The sequence below is a fragment of the Pan troglodytes genome, chromosome 6 (genome assembly GCF_028858775.2).
Source record: "Pan troglodytes isolate AG18354 chromosome 6, NHGRI_mPanTro3-v2.0_pri, whole genome shotgun sequence".
Lineage (NCBI taxonomy): Eukaryota > Metazoa > Chordata > Mammalia > Primates > Hominidae > Pan > Pan troglodytes.
The window spans coordinates 20,281,472-20,298,956 of NC_072404.2; the positions used below are offsets into that span (position 1 = coordinate 20,281,472).

The window sequence follows — 17,485 nt, forward strand, 5'->3', positions numbered from 1 at the left end:
AATTTTGTGTTCTATTACTCTAGTCTGTGGGCTTTTCTTTGTCTCTATAGCAAAATAGAAAAAAAATACACAGGTTTGATTTTTCTATTCTTAGAAATGATAATTTTCCATATATATGGAATATATGTATATATACATATATAGGTATGGAATATATGTATATATACATATATAGGTATGGAATATATGTATATATACATATATAGGTATGGAATATATGTATATATACATATATAGGTATGGAATATATGTATATATACATATATAGGTATGGAATATATGTATATATACATATATAGGTATGGAATATATGTATATATACATATATAGGTATGGAATATATGTATATATACATATATAGGTATGGAATATATGTATATATACATATATAGGTATGGAATATATGTATATATACATATATAGGTATGGAATATATGTATATATACATATATAGGTATGGAATATATGTATATATACATATATAGGTATGGAATATATGTATATATACATATATAGGTATGGAATATATGTATATATACATATATAGGTATGGAATATATGTATATATACATATATAGGTATGGAATATATGTAGATATACATATATAGGTATGGAATATATGTAGATATACATATATAGGTATGGAATATATGTAGATATACATATATAGGTATGGAATATATGTAGATATACATATATAGGTATGGAATATATGTAGATATACATATATAGGTATGGAATATATGTAGATATACATATATAGGTATGGAATATATGTAGATATACATATATAGGTATGGAATATATGTAGATATACATATATAGGTATGGAATATATGTATATATACATATATAGGTATGGAATATATGTATATATACATATATAGGTATGGAATATATGTATATATACATATATAGGTATGGAATATATGTATATATACATATATAGGTATGTATATATGTGTATACATACATATATACACACACACATATATGTATAAGCATACATATATGTATAAGGAGAGTGATATTTTATAGTCTTCAGTTCAATACCATCAACACATAAAGAATAATAAGTTGAAAATTGTATACTACTGACATATAAATTGATAATAAGCACAAACTAATCTTTAAGTAATCTCATATTATTTATTTGTAGGACACAGTGCTCAGGGATTTATGTTGAAGAATTTTTGTTTGTTTTGCATTGCTGGTTCTTGAAGGTTACGTACATAAAGGCTGAGAAAACTAAAAGGTATTAATACCTCAAATAATAGTTATGTAGAATCAAGACTCACTCTACGTATCACAGTTCAATCTTTATTGCATTTTTTGCACTATAAAAGCATAAACTATAAAGGTAGTAAGATATATAGAAAAATATAGAGAAGATAAATATACCATGAAATAGTAAATAACTTAAAGAATAAATATCTATTGAGTACACAGTATGTTCCACAAACTGTGTAGTTACTAAAGCCCAAGAAAGAAAAAGCAGAAAGTAGTACAGAAATAAATCACATACTTCTGACCAGGGGGCTGAGAAACTATCTTTGTTTCATTCCAAAAATTAGAGACCAGATACTTTGAAATAAGCTGAGTGGATTTAAACAGTATTATTGTGATCGCTGGCCATAAGTGCTTACTAGCTAATTTCTTTTAGTTTATTCTAGTAAAATGGTTTTAGGTGTCACACAATAAGAATTTGAATTGAATCACTGAAATCATGCTATGACTAGATTTTTAAGAAATCTTTGTAAGACCACCTGATACGGTTTGGCTGTTTCCCCACCAAATCTCATCTTGAATTTCCACATGTTGTGTGAGGGACCCAGTGGGAAGTAATTGAATCATGGAGGCAGGTCTTTCCCATGCTGTTCTCATGATAATGAATAAGCCTCACAAGATCGGATAATTCTGTAAGGAGGAGTTTCCCTGCACAAGCTAGCCCTCTCATTGCCTGCCACCATCCACGTACAATGTGACTTGTTCCTCCTTGCCTTCCACCATGATTGTGAGGCTTTCCCAGCCACGTGGAACTGTAAGTCCAATAAACCTTTCTTTTGTAAATTGTCCAATCTCTAACTAATGTCTATCAGCAGCATGAAAACGGACTAATGCAATAAATTGGTACCAGTAGAATGGGGCACTGCTGAAAAGATACCCAAAAATGTGAGAGCAACTTTGCAACTGGGTAACAGGCAGAGGTTGGAACACTTTGGAGGACTCAAAAGAAGGCAGGAAAATGAGGGAAAGTTTGGAGCTATCTAGAGACTTGTTGAATGGCTTTGACCAAAATGCTGATAATGATACGGACAATGATATCCAGGCTGAGGTGGTCTCAGATGGAGATGAGGAACTGGTTGGGAACTGGAGCAAAGATGACTTGTTATGTTTTAGCAAAGAGACTGGTCGCACTTTGTCCCTGCCCTAGAGATTTGTGGAACTCAAGAGAGATGATTTAGGGTATCTGGAGGAAGAAATTTCTAAGCAGCAAACCATTCAAGAGGTGACTTGGGTGCTGTTAAAGGCACTCAGTTTTATAAGGGAAGTAGAACATCAAAGTTTGGAAAATTTGCAGCCTGACAATGCTATAGAAAAGAAAATCCCATTTTCTGAGGAGAAATTCAAGCAGGCTGCAGAAGTTTGCATAAGTAATGAGGAGTCAAACGTTAATCCCCAAGACAATGGGGGAAAATGTCTCCAGGGCATGTCAGAGACCTTTGCAGTAGGCTCTCCCATGATAGGCCCAGAGGCATAAGAGGAAAAAATGGTTTTGTGGGCCAAGCCGAGGGTCCCCATGCTGCGTGAAGCCAAGGGACTTGGTGTCCTGTGTCCCAGCTGCACCACCCATGGCTGAAAGGGGCCAACATAGAGCTCAAACCATAGCTTCAGAGGGTGCAAGGCTCAAGCCTCAGCAGCTCCCACATGGTGTTGAGCCTGAGAGTGCACAGAAGTAAAGAACTGGGGTTTGAGAACCTCTGCCTAGATTTCAAAGTATGTATGGAAACGCCTGGATGCCCAGGAAGCAGTTTGCTGCAGGGGCAGGACTCTCACAGAGAACCTCTGCTAGGGCAATGAGGAAGGGAAATGTGGGGTCAGAACCCCCACAAAGCATCCCTACTGGGGCACCACCTAGTGGAGCTGTGAGAAGAGGGCCACCATCCTCCAGACCCCAGAATGATAGATCCACTGACAGCTTGCACCATGTACCTGGAGAAGCCCCAGACACTCAATGCCAGCCCGTGAAAGCAGCCAGGATGGGGGACTATACCCTGGAAAGCCACAGGGGCAGAGCTGCTCAGGGTCATGGAAGCCTACCTCTTGCATCAGCTTGACCTGGATGTGAGACATAGAGTCAAAAGGAGATCATTTTGGGGCTTTAAGATTTGACTGCCCCACTGGATTTTGCAGTTGTGTGGGGGCATGTAGCCCCTTTGTTTTGGCCAATGTCTCCCATTTGGAATGGCTGTATTTACTCAATGTCTGCACTCCCATTGTATCTAGGAAGTAACTAACTTGCTTTTGATTTTGTAGGCTCATAGGCAAAAGGGACTTGCCTTGTCTCAAATAAGACTTTGGACTGTGGACTTTTGAGTTAATGCTGAAATGAATTAAGACTTTGGGGGACTATTGGGAAGGCATGATTGGTTTTGAAATATGAGGACATGAGATTTGGGAGGGGCCATGGGCAGAATGATATGATTTGGCCATATTCCCACTCAAATATCATCTTGAAATTCCATGTGTTGTGGGAAGGACCTGGTGGGTGGTAATTGAATCATGGGGGTAAGTTTTTTCCATGCTATTCTTATGATAGTGAATAAGTCTCATGAGATCTGATGGTTCTATATGGGGGAGTTTCCCTGCACAAGCTCTCTCTCTCTTTGCCTGCTGCCATCCACATAAGACGTGACTTGCTCCTCCTTGCCTTCTGCCATGATTGTGAGGCCTTCTCAGCCATGTGGAACTGTAAGTCCAATAAACCTTTCTTTTGTAAATTGTCCAGTCTCAGATATGTCTTTATCAGCAGCGTGAAAACAGAGTAATACACTGCTAATACTTTTCCTATAACTGGTTCCATTTTGCATGTTACTTGGAAGTCCTTTTCAATGTTACATAGTTTTACACAAGGAATTCCACACTGCTTTGCATGTTTTTCTAAAATCATTATACGCCTTTATAATTGCCCTTTTTAATGTTGCTTATTTTAGTGTAGTAATAAATAATTATTAATATCCTTTTTTTCAAAAAAGGAAGTATTTAAAGTCATCTCTCTAAATAGCACCATGAGAAGTATTATGTATGTGAATTATGAATGTAAATAGGTTTATGAATACTAATTGACAATTCATATAAATATTTTAAATACCAATATTATGTAATAAATAGTTTAAAATTCTAGTAGCATAAATATTTAGCTTTTTTTTCTTGAGTCTAAAGGACTGGAAGGTTTTATTCAAATTCAGTTTGTTGGAAGAATATCTTAAAGTTTAGGAAGTTAAATAGCATGCTTTCTTTTAACAGTTAACTTAGATTTATATAGAAATTTGGAAAGAATATGATATAAACCTTTCAACTAGCACTCTCTTAAGCACCGGAAAAATCATTACCTTTCCCTGTTCTTTCAATTTCTGTCATAAGAAGCATAGAGAACAGAACTATATATTTTGGTAATTAATTTCCTTAAGATAATGTTAGAAACATCATGTTCTTTAAAATATAAATGAATTTCAAGGTGAGCATGCTGGAGGATAATATTAATGGCATGTGATTTATTGTAACAAGAGATCTGATCTGAAATACCATTATTAGGAGTACTTAAAAAAATCCATTTGCAAATTCCTGAAAATATGAAAGTGTGCTATGGCTGAGCCTGTCGCAATGTTGAAATCTGAACTATCTGCCATCGTAAGTACGAAATTGCTTGGGTACAATATGTCTTCCTCACAGAAATTCATCAGAAAATGTTCATATCCTGAATATATCACATTATGGTTTAGGGAATTGCCTAAATGCTTGAAATGATAACTGTAGACTTAATCTGCAAATGTATAGATTGAAACATACATGCCTAATTGATGTGGTAATATATGGAATTCTGTGGCTGATCATTATCTTAAAAAATATTTGGCCAATAATACATCGAACATCTACTCTATACCTGGTTCGTCAACTCGCAATAGAAACCTGTGACTTTGTGTCATTTTAGAGAGCATTTTCTATGTTATTATCTCTAGCAAAGACTCCCTATAAGCTATTTATAAGCGAGATTCATTCATGACTCAAATTTGCAAAAAAGTTTTAATAAAGTTAGTTTTACATCTTATAAAAAACATTGCACTTTACAAACACGTTGTAAATGGCATCTAATCACATATTGAGCAGTGAGGAATGTCAAAAATTAGTAGAGCTATTAGTAATAAAAAATTAAATAGATATGTGAATAATAGGAGTCTTTATGAGTAAGAAGACTTAAAAATTATTCTGCAGAAAGAAATTCATTAGCCTCTGATGCTTGACAGAGGGTAATGAATATTGGCATTCTTACACATAGGTTGTCAAATATGATTAGCACATAAATATATTGATATACCTCTCTATACATTCAATTCTCCCCTGCCCTCTCACCCCGCTGCCACAATTCTCTCCTTTTTCTGTTGCTATGGCTCTCTTTTTCTGTCTCTTTCCCTCTCTCCTCAATAAGTTTAGGACAGTAATGCCTTATAAATTGTAAACATTTGTTTTCTTGGTATATTTCTTAAAGCCTTTAATGAACTTTTTTATGTTAAACTCTCTAAGAGGTACACTCCAAAAGGTATTATCCAAACACACTTTGGTTTTTTGCTTGAAACCTATTTTAATATATGAATATAAACTTCTTTATGAATATAACATAAATAATATATATGAATATAAATATGAATGCTTCATAGAATGACATGTGGGAAAGCATAGACTACTCTATCTTATAATATGTTTTGTATACATTAATAGCTATATTCATTTCCAGGATATTCAAGGTGTATAATCAAGTGCTGAAATCTATACAGTACATATACTTTCACTGTTATGTCAATTTATTTTTACATGTGTTTCATGGACTGAAACTAAATCTTGTACAATAAAAGTGTCTATTCTAGGTACAAAGACAACTTATAGGTGCAAAATTTTAATTAGATTACTTTGATTTAATTTTGAAACGCACCTGGAGCAAAATTCAAACAGTACAATAAAGAAAAATACAGTTGTCACCACAACCACTTTGTTCCCGTCTCCAGAAGCAACCAGAGTTATAAAGTTTGTGTGAATTATTCTGAAAATATATGTACACATATATATCCATATATGCATTTATTTCATTTTCTTTACGATAAAAAGTATAGTTTTCTGAACTGTAAGAAAACTATACTTATTTGTTTTATTTGTTTTATTCATGATTTATTTGTAGGGTAAAAAACAAATCAAGGAAATACCCAACATAGGTATTAGATTATGTTTTTAGTTACTAAAAACATTTTTTTTTTTTTTTGAGACAGAATCTCACTCTGTTGCCCAGGCTGGAGTGCAATGGTGCAATCTTGGCTCACTGCAACCTCTGCCTCCCGGGTTCAAACGATTCTCCTGCCTCAGCCTCTTGAGTAGCTTGGGTTACAGGCACCCACCACCACGCCCTCATTTTTGTATTTTTAGTACAGACACGGTTTCCTCATGTTGGTCAGGCTGGTCTCAAACTCCTGACCTCATGATCTGCCCGCCTTGGCCTCCCAAAGTGCTGGGATTACAGGCGTGAGCCACCGTGCCCGGCCTACTAAAAAGATCTCAATAGGTAAATTTAAGGAAAAATTAGATACAAACTCATGAAACATTTGCTGTGATGATTTATGCATAAAGTAGTGCACTCAATTTTAATATTTAGAAAACTATAAAACAATTTTGAAATAGTTTTTAACAGCATTTTATTTATTGTGAACCTACATGGGAGAAGATTACATCAATGTACTCATGAGTGACAAAATTGAAATAAATATAAGAATGTCCAGGGGCAGGTATCTAATAAATGGTCTATAACATTTATGGCAAGATGTCAGCCAAATGCAGTGACAATAAAGCCCTTGGCTTTGAATATTAATAGATAAAGTCACTTAAATATCTATACAGAAACGCTAGTTATGGTTTTGTAGCTTTGTGAGCTGAATAGAGTGGAAATGAGTATAACTGAAGCAAAAGATAATTCACTTCTTCTGCCCCACTTTTCTAGGGGAGTGAGGTGGAGAGAGCCACATTTCCTTCTAGAAATGGGGAAGATATGGAACCAAGGCTTTCCTATTTCCCTGAGTAACTGTGAAGGTCAATGTCTACATTTTTGAAGAAAAAATGTTTGCCTATTGCTCTTATGAGGAAAGAAATTTTGTTCGTCAAGGCTTTTCTCCTTGAAGAAATTTCCCTAAAAATAATTTATATTGGCATTGATATACTATAATTTCTTTTGCATTTAGTTTAGGTCAATTTGAAGCTGATAGTCCAAAGATATATAATCCCTATGTAATATACACTTAGCATTATCAAATCAGAACCCTGTGTTTTTCCTCGGGATTAAGGTTGATTGCTGTTCATATACGTCATGCAAACTTCCAGTGTGTCTTAAAACTATTAATTTCATATTTTACTTGAAATCTTTCTTTATAGTACATGAGAATGAAATAGAGATGACCCATTGCATTCCTCATTATAGTTTCATCACAACCTAAGAAAAATTTAATTCATTTATCCTACCATCTTAATATTTACACACAAACACACACGCACACAAAGCCTCATAAAGCCAGTAGATTATAAAATATTCTGTACCATCTAGTGATCTTTTTATGGCAGAATTCAGCAACTATATCTATAAGTTCATCTCTTTTGTCACCTTACCTACTGTTGAATTTCTCTGGGTGTTTTTCTCTCATGATGTGGAATCTGTGTGCAATGGAGGCATCCTAAGGGGAGAAAATAGAAAACAAAAACAGGATGGTTTATGATCCTATTATCTTATGAAAATGTAGACTAAATAAAAAAAAACATTTTAAAATGAACTTTTATTTACAATATTATTGCCAAGAAGATTATGTGAAATTAGGCAAAAATGTGTGATCCATATAAATTCTATGCAGAAGTGATTTATGTAATAATTTCACGATTGATTATTTGTTACATTTACATCTAAGACTTTATTGCTATTTAATTTCTATATCTCCTTTAATGACTGGCTTTGGCCTCATGTTCAACGTATGTTGAAGATAGCACATATGAGTGTAAATGTCAAATAGTAATGGAAAATATTGTTAAACAAGAGTTAGAAGGATGGCCTAAGTGGAGAAATTAGGAGTACAGAGGCTCCTAATTATTTGAGATTAATTATGAGTAAAAGGATAGTGTGAGGGTGCATGTCTAGTAAAGATAAGTGCAATACTTGACTTCAGAATTTGCTCAGGTTGTCTTGATGTGTAATTAATAACAGTTTGGACCACAAGCAACTTTCTGGCATATCTCGTTGAATAGAAAAAACAACAACAACAACAAAGAGAAACATTTATTTTTGGGGAATTGGTGACAAATACAATTTGTTTCTGAGACCCCAACTGCATCGGTTCTGACCCTAATGGATGTTTCTTACTTTTAGCAACTACAGAGTTTTTCCATGAGATAGAAATCATACTCAATGTGTGAGACTGGTGAAATACTGCTATCCAAGCTTTTCAAGCACGGACTGCTCCAACTGACTCTAAACAATTATCTCTGTTATTCCAAGTGTGGAGATATTTCCCCATTCTTCATCCACACATGATTAATCACTCAAATGAGGAACTAATATATTTACCAGTCATCTCAACAGAAAAGGGCTATTGTTGACATTCACTGTTAATTTTGTTTCAAAGTGGAGATAAAAGAAAAAGAAAACCAAACTCAAGGAAATAAAGAAGTTGTGTATTTGAGAGAATCTTGAAAACACTAATCAAGGATTAAAAGTCTAATGAATGAAATGAAAGGCTAATGTGCTTACTCATGCATAACAAAGCATGAAGCACAAAAAGAGAGGGACCAATGCCCACTGCAGATGGCAGAGAGTTGCAGGATAGAGCTAACTGTAATTTTTTTCTGTATAAACATTTGATACCCTAAAATTTGTCAAGTAATTGAATTAATCCATGAATGAAAATCACCCAGACATATAGATAGAGGTATATAGAAACAATGCTTATAATAAAGGTTACAAAAATCCCCCTCTACCGTTTAATATTTAAGATGTTATTTTGTTACATATACATGGCCAACTTCCTGGTTTGCTAGGAAGTACAAATATCAAGATGGTTCACTTTTATTCGTCCAACGATAACTCTTTAATCTAGTCACAGAGTTCCTTTTTATAAATTTAATTCCATTAAGTCATAAACATATTATACTTTATAATATGAAGTTATCTTACTGTGGTATGAGATTACAGGAAAAACACCTGAACTGGGCTATTTATGGTATATGTAGCATGATCAATTAATTAATTTTGAAATGCACTTACTTTTACTTTATCCCTAATCTCGTACAAAATCAACTTGGAATACCTTCCAATTAAAGGCATACTTTCAGCAGACTAGTTAAACAAAAGCAAAGGAATATGAATCAAACACTAAGAATGAATGATCAATATTGCTTCCCATAGGGAGAGTATCATTGAATTTACTTCTGCTTGAATTGTTTCTGCTAAGTTGGGGAGACTGAGACTTTTAAAAATAGATTGTGTAGTACAATTTTTTTTACAGGTGTATATTTTTGTAATAACAAATTTCTTCCTTTACAAAGCAACACAAACAGAATAGAGAAAGGGAGAGAGGCAAGAAGAGAAGAGGGAGAAGAGAGGGGAGAGACAGCAAAAGACCATTTAAGTAGACTAGACTATAATTGGGTAAACTCCTAGAAACACAGGACTACATAGCCAAAGATAAAACTAATATTAGCTTATTTATCTTCAAGATACTTGGGCAATGGATCATTTAGTTAAGAGGGGAAAAAATAAAACTTAGTGTCAAACACTAGCAGTTCTTTTCCTTGTGTTGAATAGGTTCCACCATAAAAAGAGAGCTGGCATTGCCAAATACAGGATTGATAAGGAACAATGACAGCAGGTGTTCATTTGGATGAGAATTCAGATCCAATTCACATGGGACCCTGTCCCTTTGGCATAACCCCAAAGGGCTTGATAGAGTACTGCCAAAATCTGCAACACTATCCAGCAGCCATTTTTCAAGAGACACTAAAGGTTCTCTAAAGACAGGCCAAATAAGAAAAAGCTAAAATGCCATTTTAAAATAAATTTTACCATTTCTCTCTGAATGCATTACAGTTTTTAGACAACAGAAATAAATCAGCATTACTTCCGCTTCCTAGAAGGCACAAACTCTGAATTCAGACTTTCTACTTCCAAGCCTTGTGACTTCAAACAAATTATTTATTCATTGAGAATCACGGCTTCCTTATCTTTAAAAGAGGATACTGACATCCCTTCAAAGTACCTTGGTGGAGATTTAATATCATTCTCTATAGCAATTGGAACAGTATTCTATATAGCTCATATTTTCATACATCTTATATACAAACCAGTATTTTCTTAAAGTTAAATGAGAATGCTAAATATGGTTAAATGACATATTTTTGAAATATATTTTTAAAGAGTTAAATTGCTTTTTATTATTTCCTTAACCTATATAGCTTTATTTTTAATTAATTAAAAAAATCTAAGAAATGAAAATAAATCAATCTTATTAAAGCAAAACAAATTTAAACCTCATCGTGTTATTCAAACAGTAAAAAAGTAATTAGCAACTTTTCTTGCTATATGTACATATATAAGTATATGCAAATATATGTATATCGAATAATCAGCTTATTAGCCATATCTGTCTCAAATACTTGGTCACTAGTATTTTTCTGAAATGTATTTTTCCTTTTTCTGTATAGGCTTATTTATGTTTTAAGTAAAATCGCCCTAAATCTCCAAATTTGCATTTTATGATATTAATTTGAAAAGCTGATTATTTTCTATGGATCATAACATTTTCAATTGAGAGAATATTCTATATGTATTGAGATCCCAGAGCCTATAGCAAATTCTGCTGAGGAGAATATTGTCTTTATAAAATGTAAAATATATGTACCCAAATATTGTCATCAATATTATCTTTTATTCTCTTTAAATAATCTTTCTCTCACAAATAGTTTCTAAAATTTGTCGAGTAAATTGTTCGTTTTTGATGATTTGACCATTGCACCACATTAAATATCTTTTCAATTTTTTTCCATTTTAGAATAGAATATAAATTTAGCCCATTAGAAATGAGTGTCATCAAGAGTTATTCCAAAATCTAATTTTAGAATTAAAAATAATCTTGCATACTATATGGGTTTTTATTGTTGAAACAATTTAGTTCCTCCTTGTTTTTGGAGGAATGAATTCCAATCTCTCCCTGTGTGCAAACTTTTCTTTTTCTCAAAAATTGTAATTTACTAAAAAGTTTCAAAAGCTGGTTTTCGGTGCTGTATTTGTTGAATATTTTGTTAAAGATTTCCAGTAATATTTTTGAAGTGTTATTGCAAACAAGAAAATTGCCAATTTTAAGTGTATACTTCAATGAGTTTTGTCAAAGGTATACAATAACAACAGTCTTTTCCTATGCTTTTGTTCATTCATATTTCTTCTTATGTGGACTACATATTGAAGTCTGTGTCCATTTATCTCTGTATATTAAATTGACTGGGTTCAAGACCCAGCTCTAAATTTTACTGAATATTTTACCTTGAAAAGTTTGCTTAGATTTTCATTATTGTCATTTTCCTATATTAAAATAAGAATAATTTTAATAATAACCTGCCTTGCTTTGAAGATCTGGTGTTCTAATACCTGGAAGATAACTAGAATTGTGCCTGGTGTAGAGAAAGCAAGAAAATAAATGTTAGCTATTACTATTATTGAAATATATTCATGATTTTGAGATTCATAATACCTTCTCCTTTGGTTTATTGAGATGGTTAATTAAATAAATTGCATAATCTTTAAGATGAAGTATATGAGGAAATTTTTGCTTTGGTATTCAGAATTTTTTGGGTTATGCATTCATATATGATAAATTATCTAACAAACTCAAAAGGGTGAGGAATATCATGCTATACTTAAACTTCACATAAATATTTCTGCACTAGTACATATGAATATTAACTCAAGGAAAGATAAATTAACAATGTGAGATAGAGCTAACTGTAATTACAGTTATACTAGAAACACTACACTTCGTAATACCACAAAGAGCAGCTTAGTTCAGGTTATAGTTCTAAGAAACTATAAAAATCTGGGTTTTTAAAGCTTTGTTAGATCGAGATTTTAGGTAAGAGATTGTGGTTCTGTATTTCCCATCTGGAATAAAACAATGTTTGCTCTCCTGACAGTCTTTACCTGAATGCACTATGCTCTCCTGACAATCATTACCTGAATATACTATGTATATAAGGCACTATTTTCACCTGTTAATATTTTTAAAGAAAATTACAATAATAGTCACAAGTGGGATTATTTCCCAGGCAGATTGTATCAGATATTGATATCTGTAGTGCTGGGTTGATAAATAGAGCCAGAAGGTTTTCTTCTTTATGCTGCAGAATAGTTAATAATGCATGGGAATTATTTGTTCTTTAATCATCTGTGAAATGTTGGCCTGGCATTTTTTTTTGGAGAAGTTAACGTTTTGGTTTTCTTAATTTCTCTGCTATATTAGTTTTTCTATCTCTTCATAAATTATGTTTTTTATTACATCATCTGTAGTGGGCTCAATGGTGCCCCCCAAAAAGATATCAGATCCTAATAGCTGGAACCTGGTAACTTTTTTTTACAGAAGTGACCAAGTTGATGATTGATATCGATTGGAACCAGTGACCCCTCTCTACATTGCACTTTCTTTTTGCGGGAATAGGAATGTGTACAACTGTGATACTATGCTTTTTTGCCACTGTATTTTGAAAGCACATAACTTGTTTTCTACTTTAACATGTCCACAAATGGAGAGATATTTTACCTGAAGATGGATGATACCAAGTGTCATCTGTATCTGATTTAGGTTATTTACATGATGAGCTTTGCGACTTGGAGCTGAAGATATTTAGATCAGATTTTCTACTTAAGTTGATGACGTAAAGGACTGAGCCATTTGGGGATATCAAGAAGAGGTAAATGTATTTTGCACACAGACATGAATCTTTGGGGGCCAGAGGACAGTTAGCAGTGGGATGACTGTGATCCCTAAACATATCACGTCCTAATCTCTAGAACCTTGAAATGTTACCTTTGATGGTAAAGGTTTTTGAAAATATGATTAATAATTTGGTGATGAGATTATCCAGGTGGGACGTAATTCCCTTCACAATTTCCTTATGAGAGAGAGACAGAGATTAGACAGGAGGAGACGATGCGACTACAAAGGCAGACATTGGAGTGGTGCAGCCACAACTTAAAGAATGCTGAAAGCCACCAGAAGCCAAGAGCCACAAGAAATATTTTCTTCTCCATCGCCTCTGGAGGGAGCATAAACCTAGGGGCACCTCGATTTTAGTCCAAGGATATTAAATTTGGATTTATCATCTCTTGAACTGTGAGACAATACATCTCTGTTGTTATAAGCCAACAGGTTTGTGGTAATTTGTTACAGCAGGCATGGGAAACTTATACTTCATCTGTTCATGTAGGGCTTTTTTTTTTTGAGAAAAACATTATTCTATAATATTTTAATTCTTTCTTGAATCCATGGTTATTTTGATCCTCTTAATTTGAATTTGCATTATTTTTGTATTTAACACGCAGTTTAGAATCTATAACTTAGCAAAAAGGCATAAGAGCACATTAGAATAGGCATAGCAAAGCCTATATATATGTCAACTCCACAAAGTTGACATACAACAACCAAACAGTAAAATTCTAGAGGTAAAAATTGTTGTTTTGAAAAGAAGGATTTATTTTAATGCGACAATATAGTGTAGATGTTTTCCCCTCTGAATATCATGTTGAATTGTGGTACCCAGTGTTGGAGGTGGGGCCTCGTGGGAGGAAATTAGATCGTGAGGGCAGATTTCTTATGAGTGCTTCAGCACCATCTCCTTGGTGTTGCCACAATGGGTGAGTTCTCATGAGATCTGGCTTCCTAAAGTGTGTGGCATCTCCCCCCACCTCTTGCTCCTGCTATTGCCATGTGAGGCACCTGTTGTCCCTTTGCTTTCCGCGATGATTGTAAGCTTCCTCAGGCTTCAAAAGAAGCTTAAGCTGGCGCTATGCTTGCTGTACAGTCTGCAGAACCTTGAGCCAATTAAATCTCTTTTCTTAGAAATTACCCAGCCTCAGGTGTTTCTTTATAGCAAGCGAGAATGGCCTAACACACCCCAGATAGCACTGCTGAGTATCTATTTAAGATTGTATGTGCGGTCTTTCGAAATATAACACATGAAGAATTAGACAATAAAAGTTACATGTATCATAAAGAAAAAGAAAGGCTATCATTATTTATACATGATATAATGTTACATACAGCAAATTCAAAGAAATAAACCGAAATCCACATAAATTGGGAGAAGAGTTTAAAGTTTCCCAGATATAGGAGTAGTATATAACAATTAGTGGAATTGACAACATTAAAACAAAGTAACAGAAAATAATACCATTTACAATGGCAAAAGTAATTATAAATATATAGGTAAGAAGTCTGCTAATCTGAGTCCTATGGGGAAAAATGATAATTACTGAAAGACACACACCACACACACACACACACACACACACAATCAGTGGAGATACACACTATCCTGAGTTACAAAGATTTAGGGAGTTGATGTTACAGTATCTGAGGAATGATACAAGCTCTTCTAAATGTGAGCATAGGTAGGAGCACCTGGACTTTTCTCTGCTAGATTGCATTTTTTGTCTTTTAGAACTAATGCTCATGAGGTGTGTGTGTGTGTTATTTGACAGGAACTCAGATGCATTATGTTGCACATCTGCAATTTTGCCTGCTGTGAATACTTCAGATGGAACCCATTGTAGATTTCTGTTACTTAGTTTTGGATTCCACTGCTGGAACAACCAGGGCATTTTTCTAGAATGAAATAACTTAGAGACTTGGAGAAATACATGATTGAGAGCAAGTTAATGGGATTTAGAATAAAGCAAATCCCTAGAGTAGGATATAGGATTTGCTTAATGGTATATGACAATTCAAAAGCAGATTTTAAATAGGGACACCTGGCCGGGTGCGGTGGCTCACGCCTGTAATCCCAGCATTTTGGGAGACTGAGACAGGCAGATCACTTGAGACCAGCCTGGCCAACATGGTGAAACCTCATCTCTACTAAAAATACAGAAAAAAAAAATACCCAGGCATGGTAGTGGGCACCTGTAATCCCAGCTACTGGGAGGCTGAGGCAGGAGAATTATTTGAACCCAGGAGGCGGAGGTTGCAGTGGGCTAAGACTGCGCCATTGCACTCTGGCCTGGGTAACAAGAATAAAACTCCATCTTAAAAAAAAAAAAAATTGGGACACCTTTGTATGAAGGTGGCTGCACCCGTGAGCAGGTTTCAAGTGAATTATTTAATTTCTTGGGTATTTGATATGAGGTGATGGCAAAATTTATAATTAGAATTCAGTTCAAGTTATTAATCTCAAGCTTTACAATCCACTTCATTCTTTTTTTAAAAAAATAATTATCCCATAAAGTTGGACACGGTCATATCACTCTTGTGATGATGTTGCAGAGGGCAGTGATACCTGGGTTATCTGTGAGATAAGGCCTGCCTTACTTCAGCATTTTCCCATTGTCCTTCCCATTCAGGAAGGGCCCCTTGGGAAAGTAGCAGCTATACACTGGGAGAAGGGGCAGCATCATTGTTCCATCAAAAACAGATGGTGGCCTCTAATCTGAAGAAGTGCCCTATTGTAATTGGAGGAAAGTTTACTCTTTTTAAATGACTACCAAAAAGTCTGTGGGAAACCATATAGGATCATGCAGAATACTGGGGTAGGTAAAACACTCATATGTCCAAAGGGACAATGTGAGGAGCTAGTTACCAGACCCAGAGGGAAAGAATTATATGGAGAAAACGGCCTTGGGAGGAAAAGACATCCAGCCCCAGGTGACATTTTCACCGAGGTATCCAGGAACATAAGAACCTGAACCCTGCTTTATATCCTCTCATCTACTGTGGGGATCTCAACTGGCCAACTCCACCAGAAGAAAGAGGGCAAGGGAAATTTGCTGTCTTCTATACAGGACATTTCTCAGGGACACAGCAGAATGAACAAGGGCAGAGAGAATATCTAGAGAGGCAAACAGAAGCACCCAGAACACAGGGACCACAGTCCTTGAGATTCAGTACTTATGGTAGAATGGAGAGCTGTGTGTGCACAGAAGTCTAAAAAGCACCAGTACCAAATCTATGGTAAAGTATTGACAATTATTAATTAAGGTGACCACCGGAGTATCAGTATAAATTGTTTTATATTTTCCACTATACATTATGCATTAAACATTTACATTTAAACTTCCACAATTTAGATTAAAAATATTTCATTAAATCTATAGATTTAATTTAACTGAAGTAAAAGATTAATCTTTTGTCTTATTAAAATTGATACGTAGCATTACCTTTAACCTTTTCATAATGGCAAGAGTCATCCTGTTAAGTAACACATGCCATGTACCGTGGTGGGCAGAGTGTGTAGGGCTATTCACTTTCCATGAAATGACTCCAGACTGCCGAGTGGTAGTTGTGCCTTCTAATCGTTTCAGGATTTTTAACTTATTTCCTCTTTCACCATATTAGACTGTTTAACATTCTAATATGTTAAATTCTAACATGCTGCAAACAACATGCCTGTCCCTAGCAGTTTCCTCCTGTTTGCTTGATTTTAATTTTCATGTGTTGAAAAGAAATGAAACCTTAGAATTTTAAATTTAGAATTGACCATAAATAATGCTCATAGGTTAGACTAGTAAAGTGGTTTTAAAAAAGCCAAGATGAATCTAGAATAGGATCAATAAGCATAAAAGGAGCTGGATTAAAACTCTGTGGACTTCTTCCATAAGTGAATGTTAGTAATTTTCTATGTGAACTTTAAGTTAATCATTGTAACTATTTCTAAATATTTAATTATGCCTACTGCCTAGATTTCCATTTTACTCCAAAAAGTCAAAGTTCTTAAGAAAATTCTTTTTTTTTTTGGAGACAGAATCTCTCCCTGTCACCAAGGCTGGAGTGCAGTGGTGACACTGGTTGCAGTGCAGTGCAATAGCTCACTGCAGCCTTGAACTCCTGGGTTCAAGTGATCCTCTTGCCTTGACCCCTCGAGTAAGCTGGGATTACAGGCATTAGCTATCATGCCTGACTAACTTTTTTTTTTTTTTTTCTTTAGAGA

General features: G+C 34.5%; 1 protein-coding gene across 24 annotated transcripts in view; it reads right to left on the bottom strand.

Moving 5' to 3' along the window:
• The window catches only part of DGKB (diacylglycerol kinase beta), an 818,895-nt gene that overhangs the window by 320,423 nt on the left and 480,987 nt on the right, over positions 1-17,485 (bottom strand). For all 24 annotated transcript variants that reach the window (XM_063814062.1, XM_024357753.3, XM_024357755.3 and 21 more), the window contains one exon: positions 7,922-7,986. In XM_063814062.1, coding sequence (XP_063670132.1) covers positions 7,922-7,986 — 65 coding nt within the window. The remainder of the gene's footprint in view (positions 1-7,921; positions 7,987-17,485) is intronic.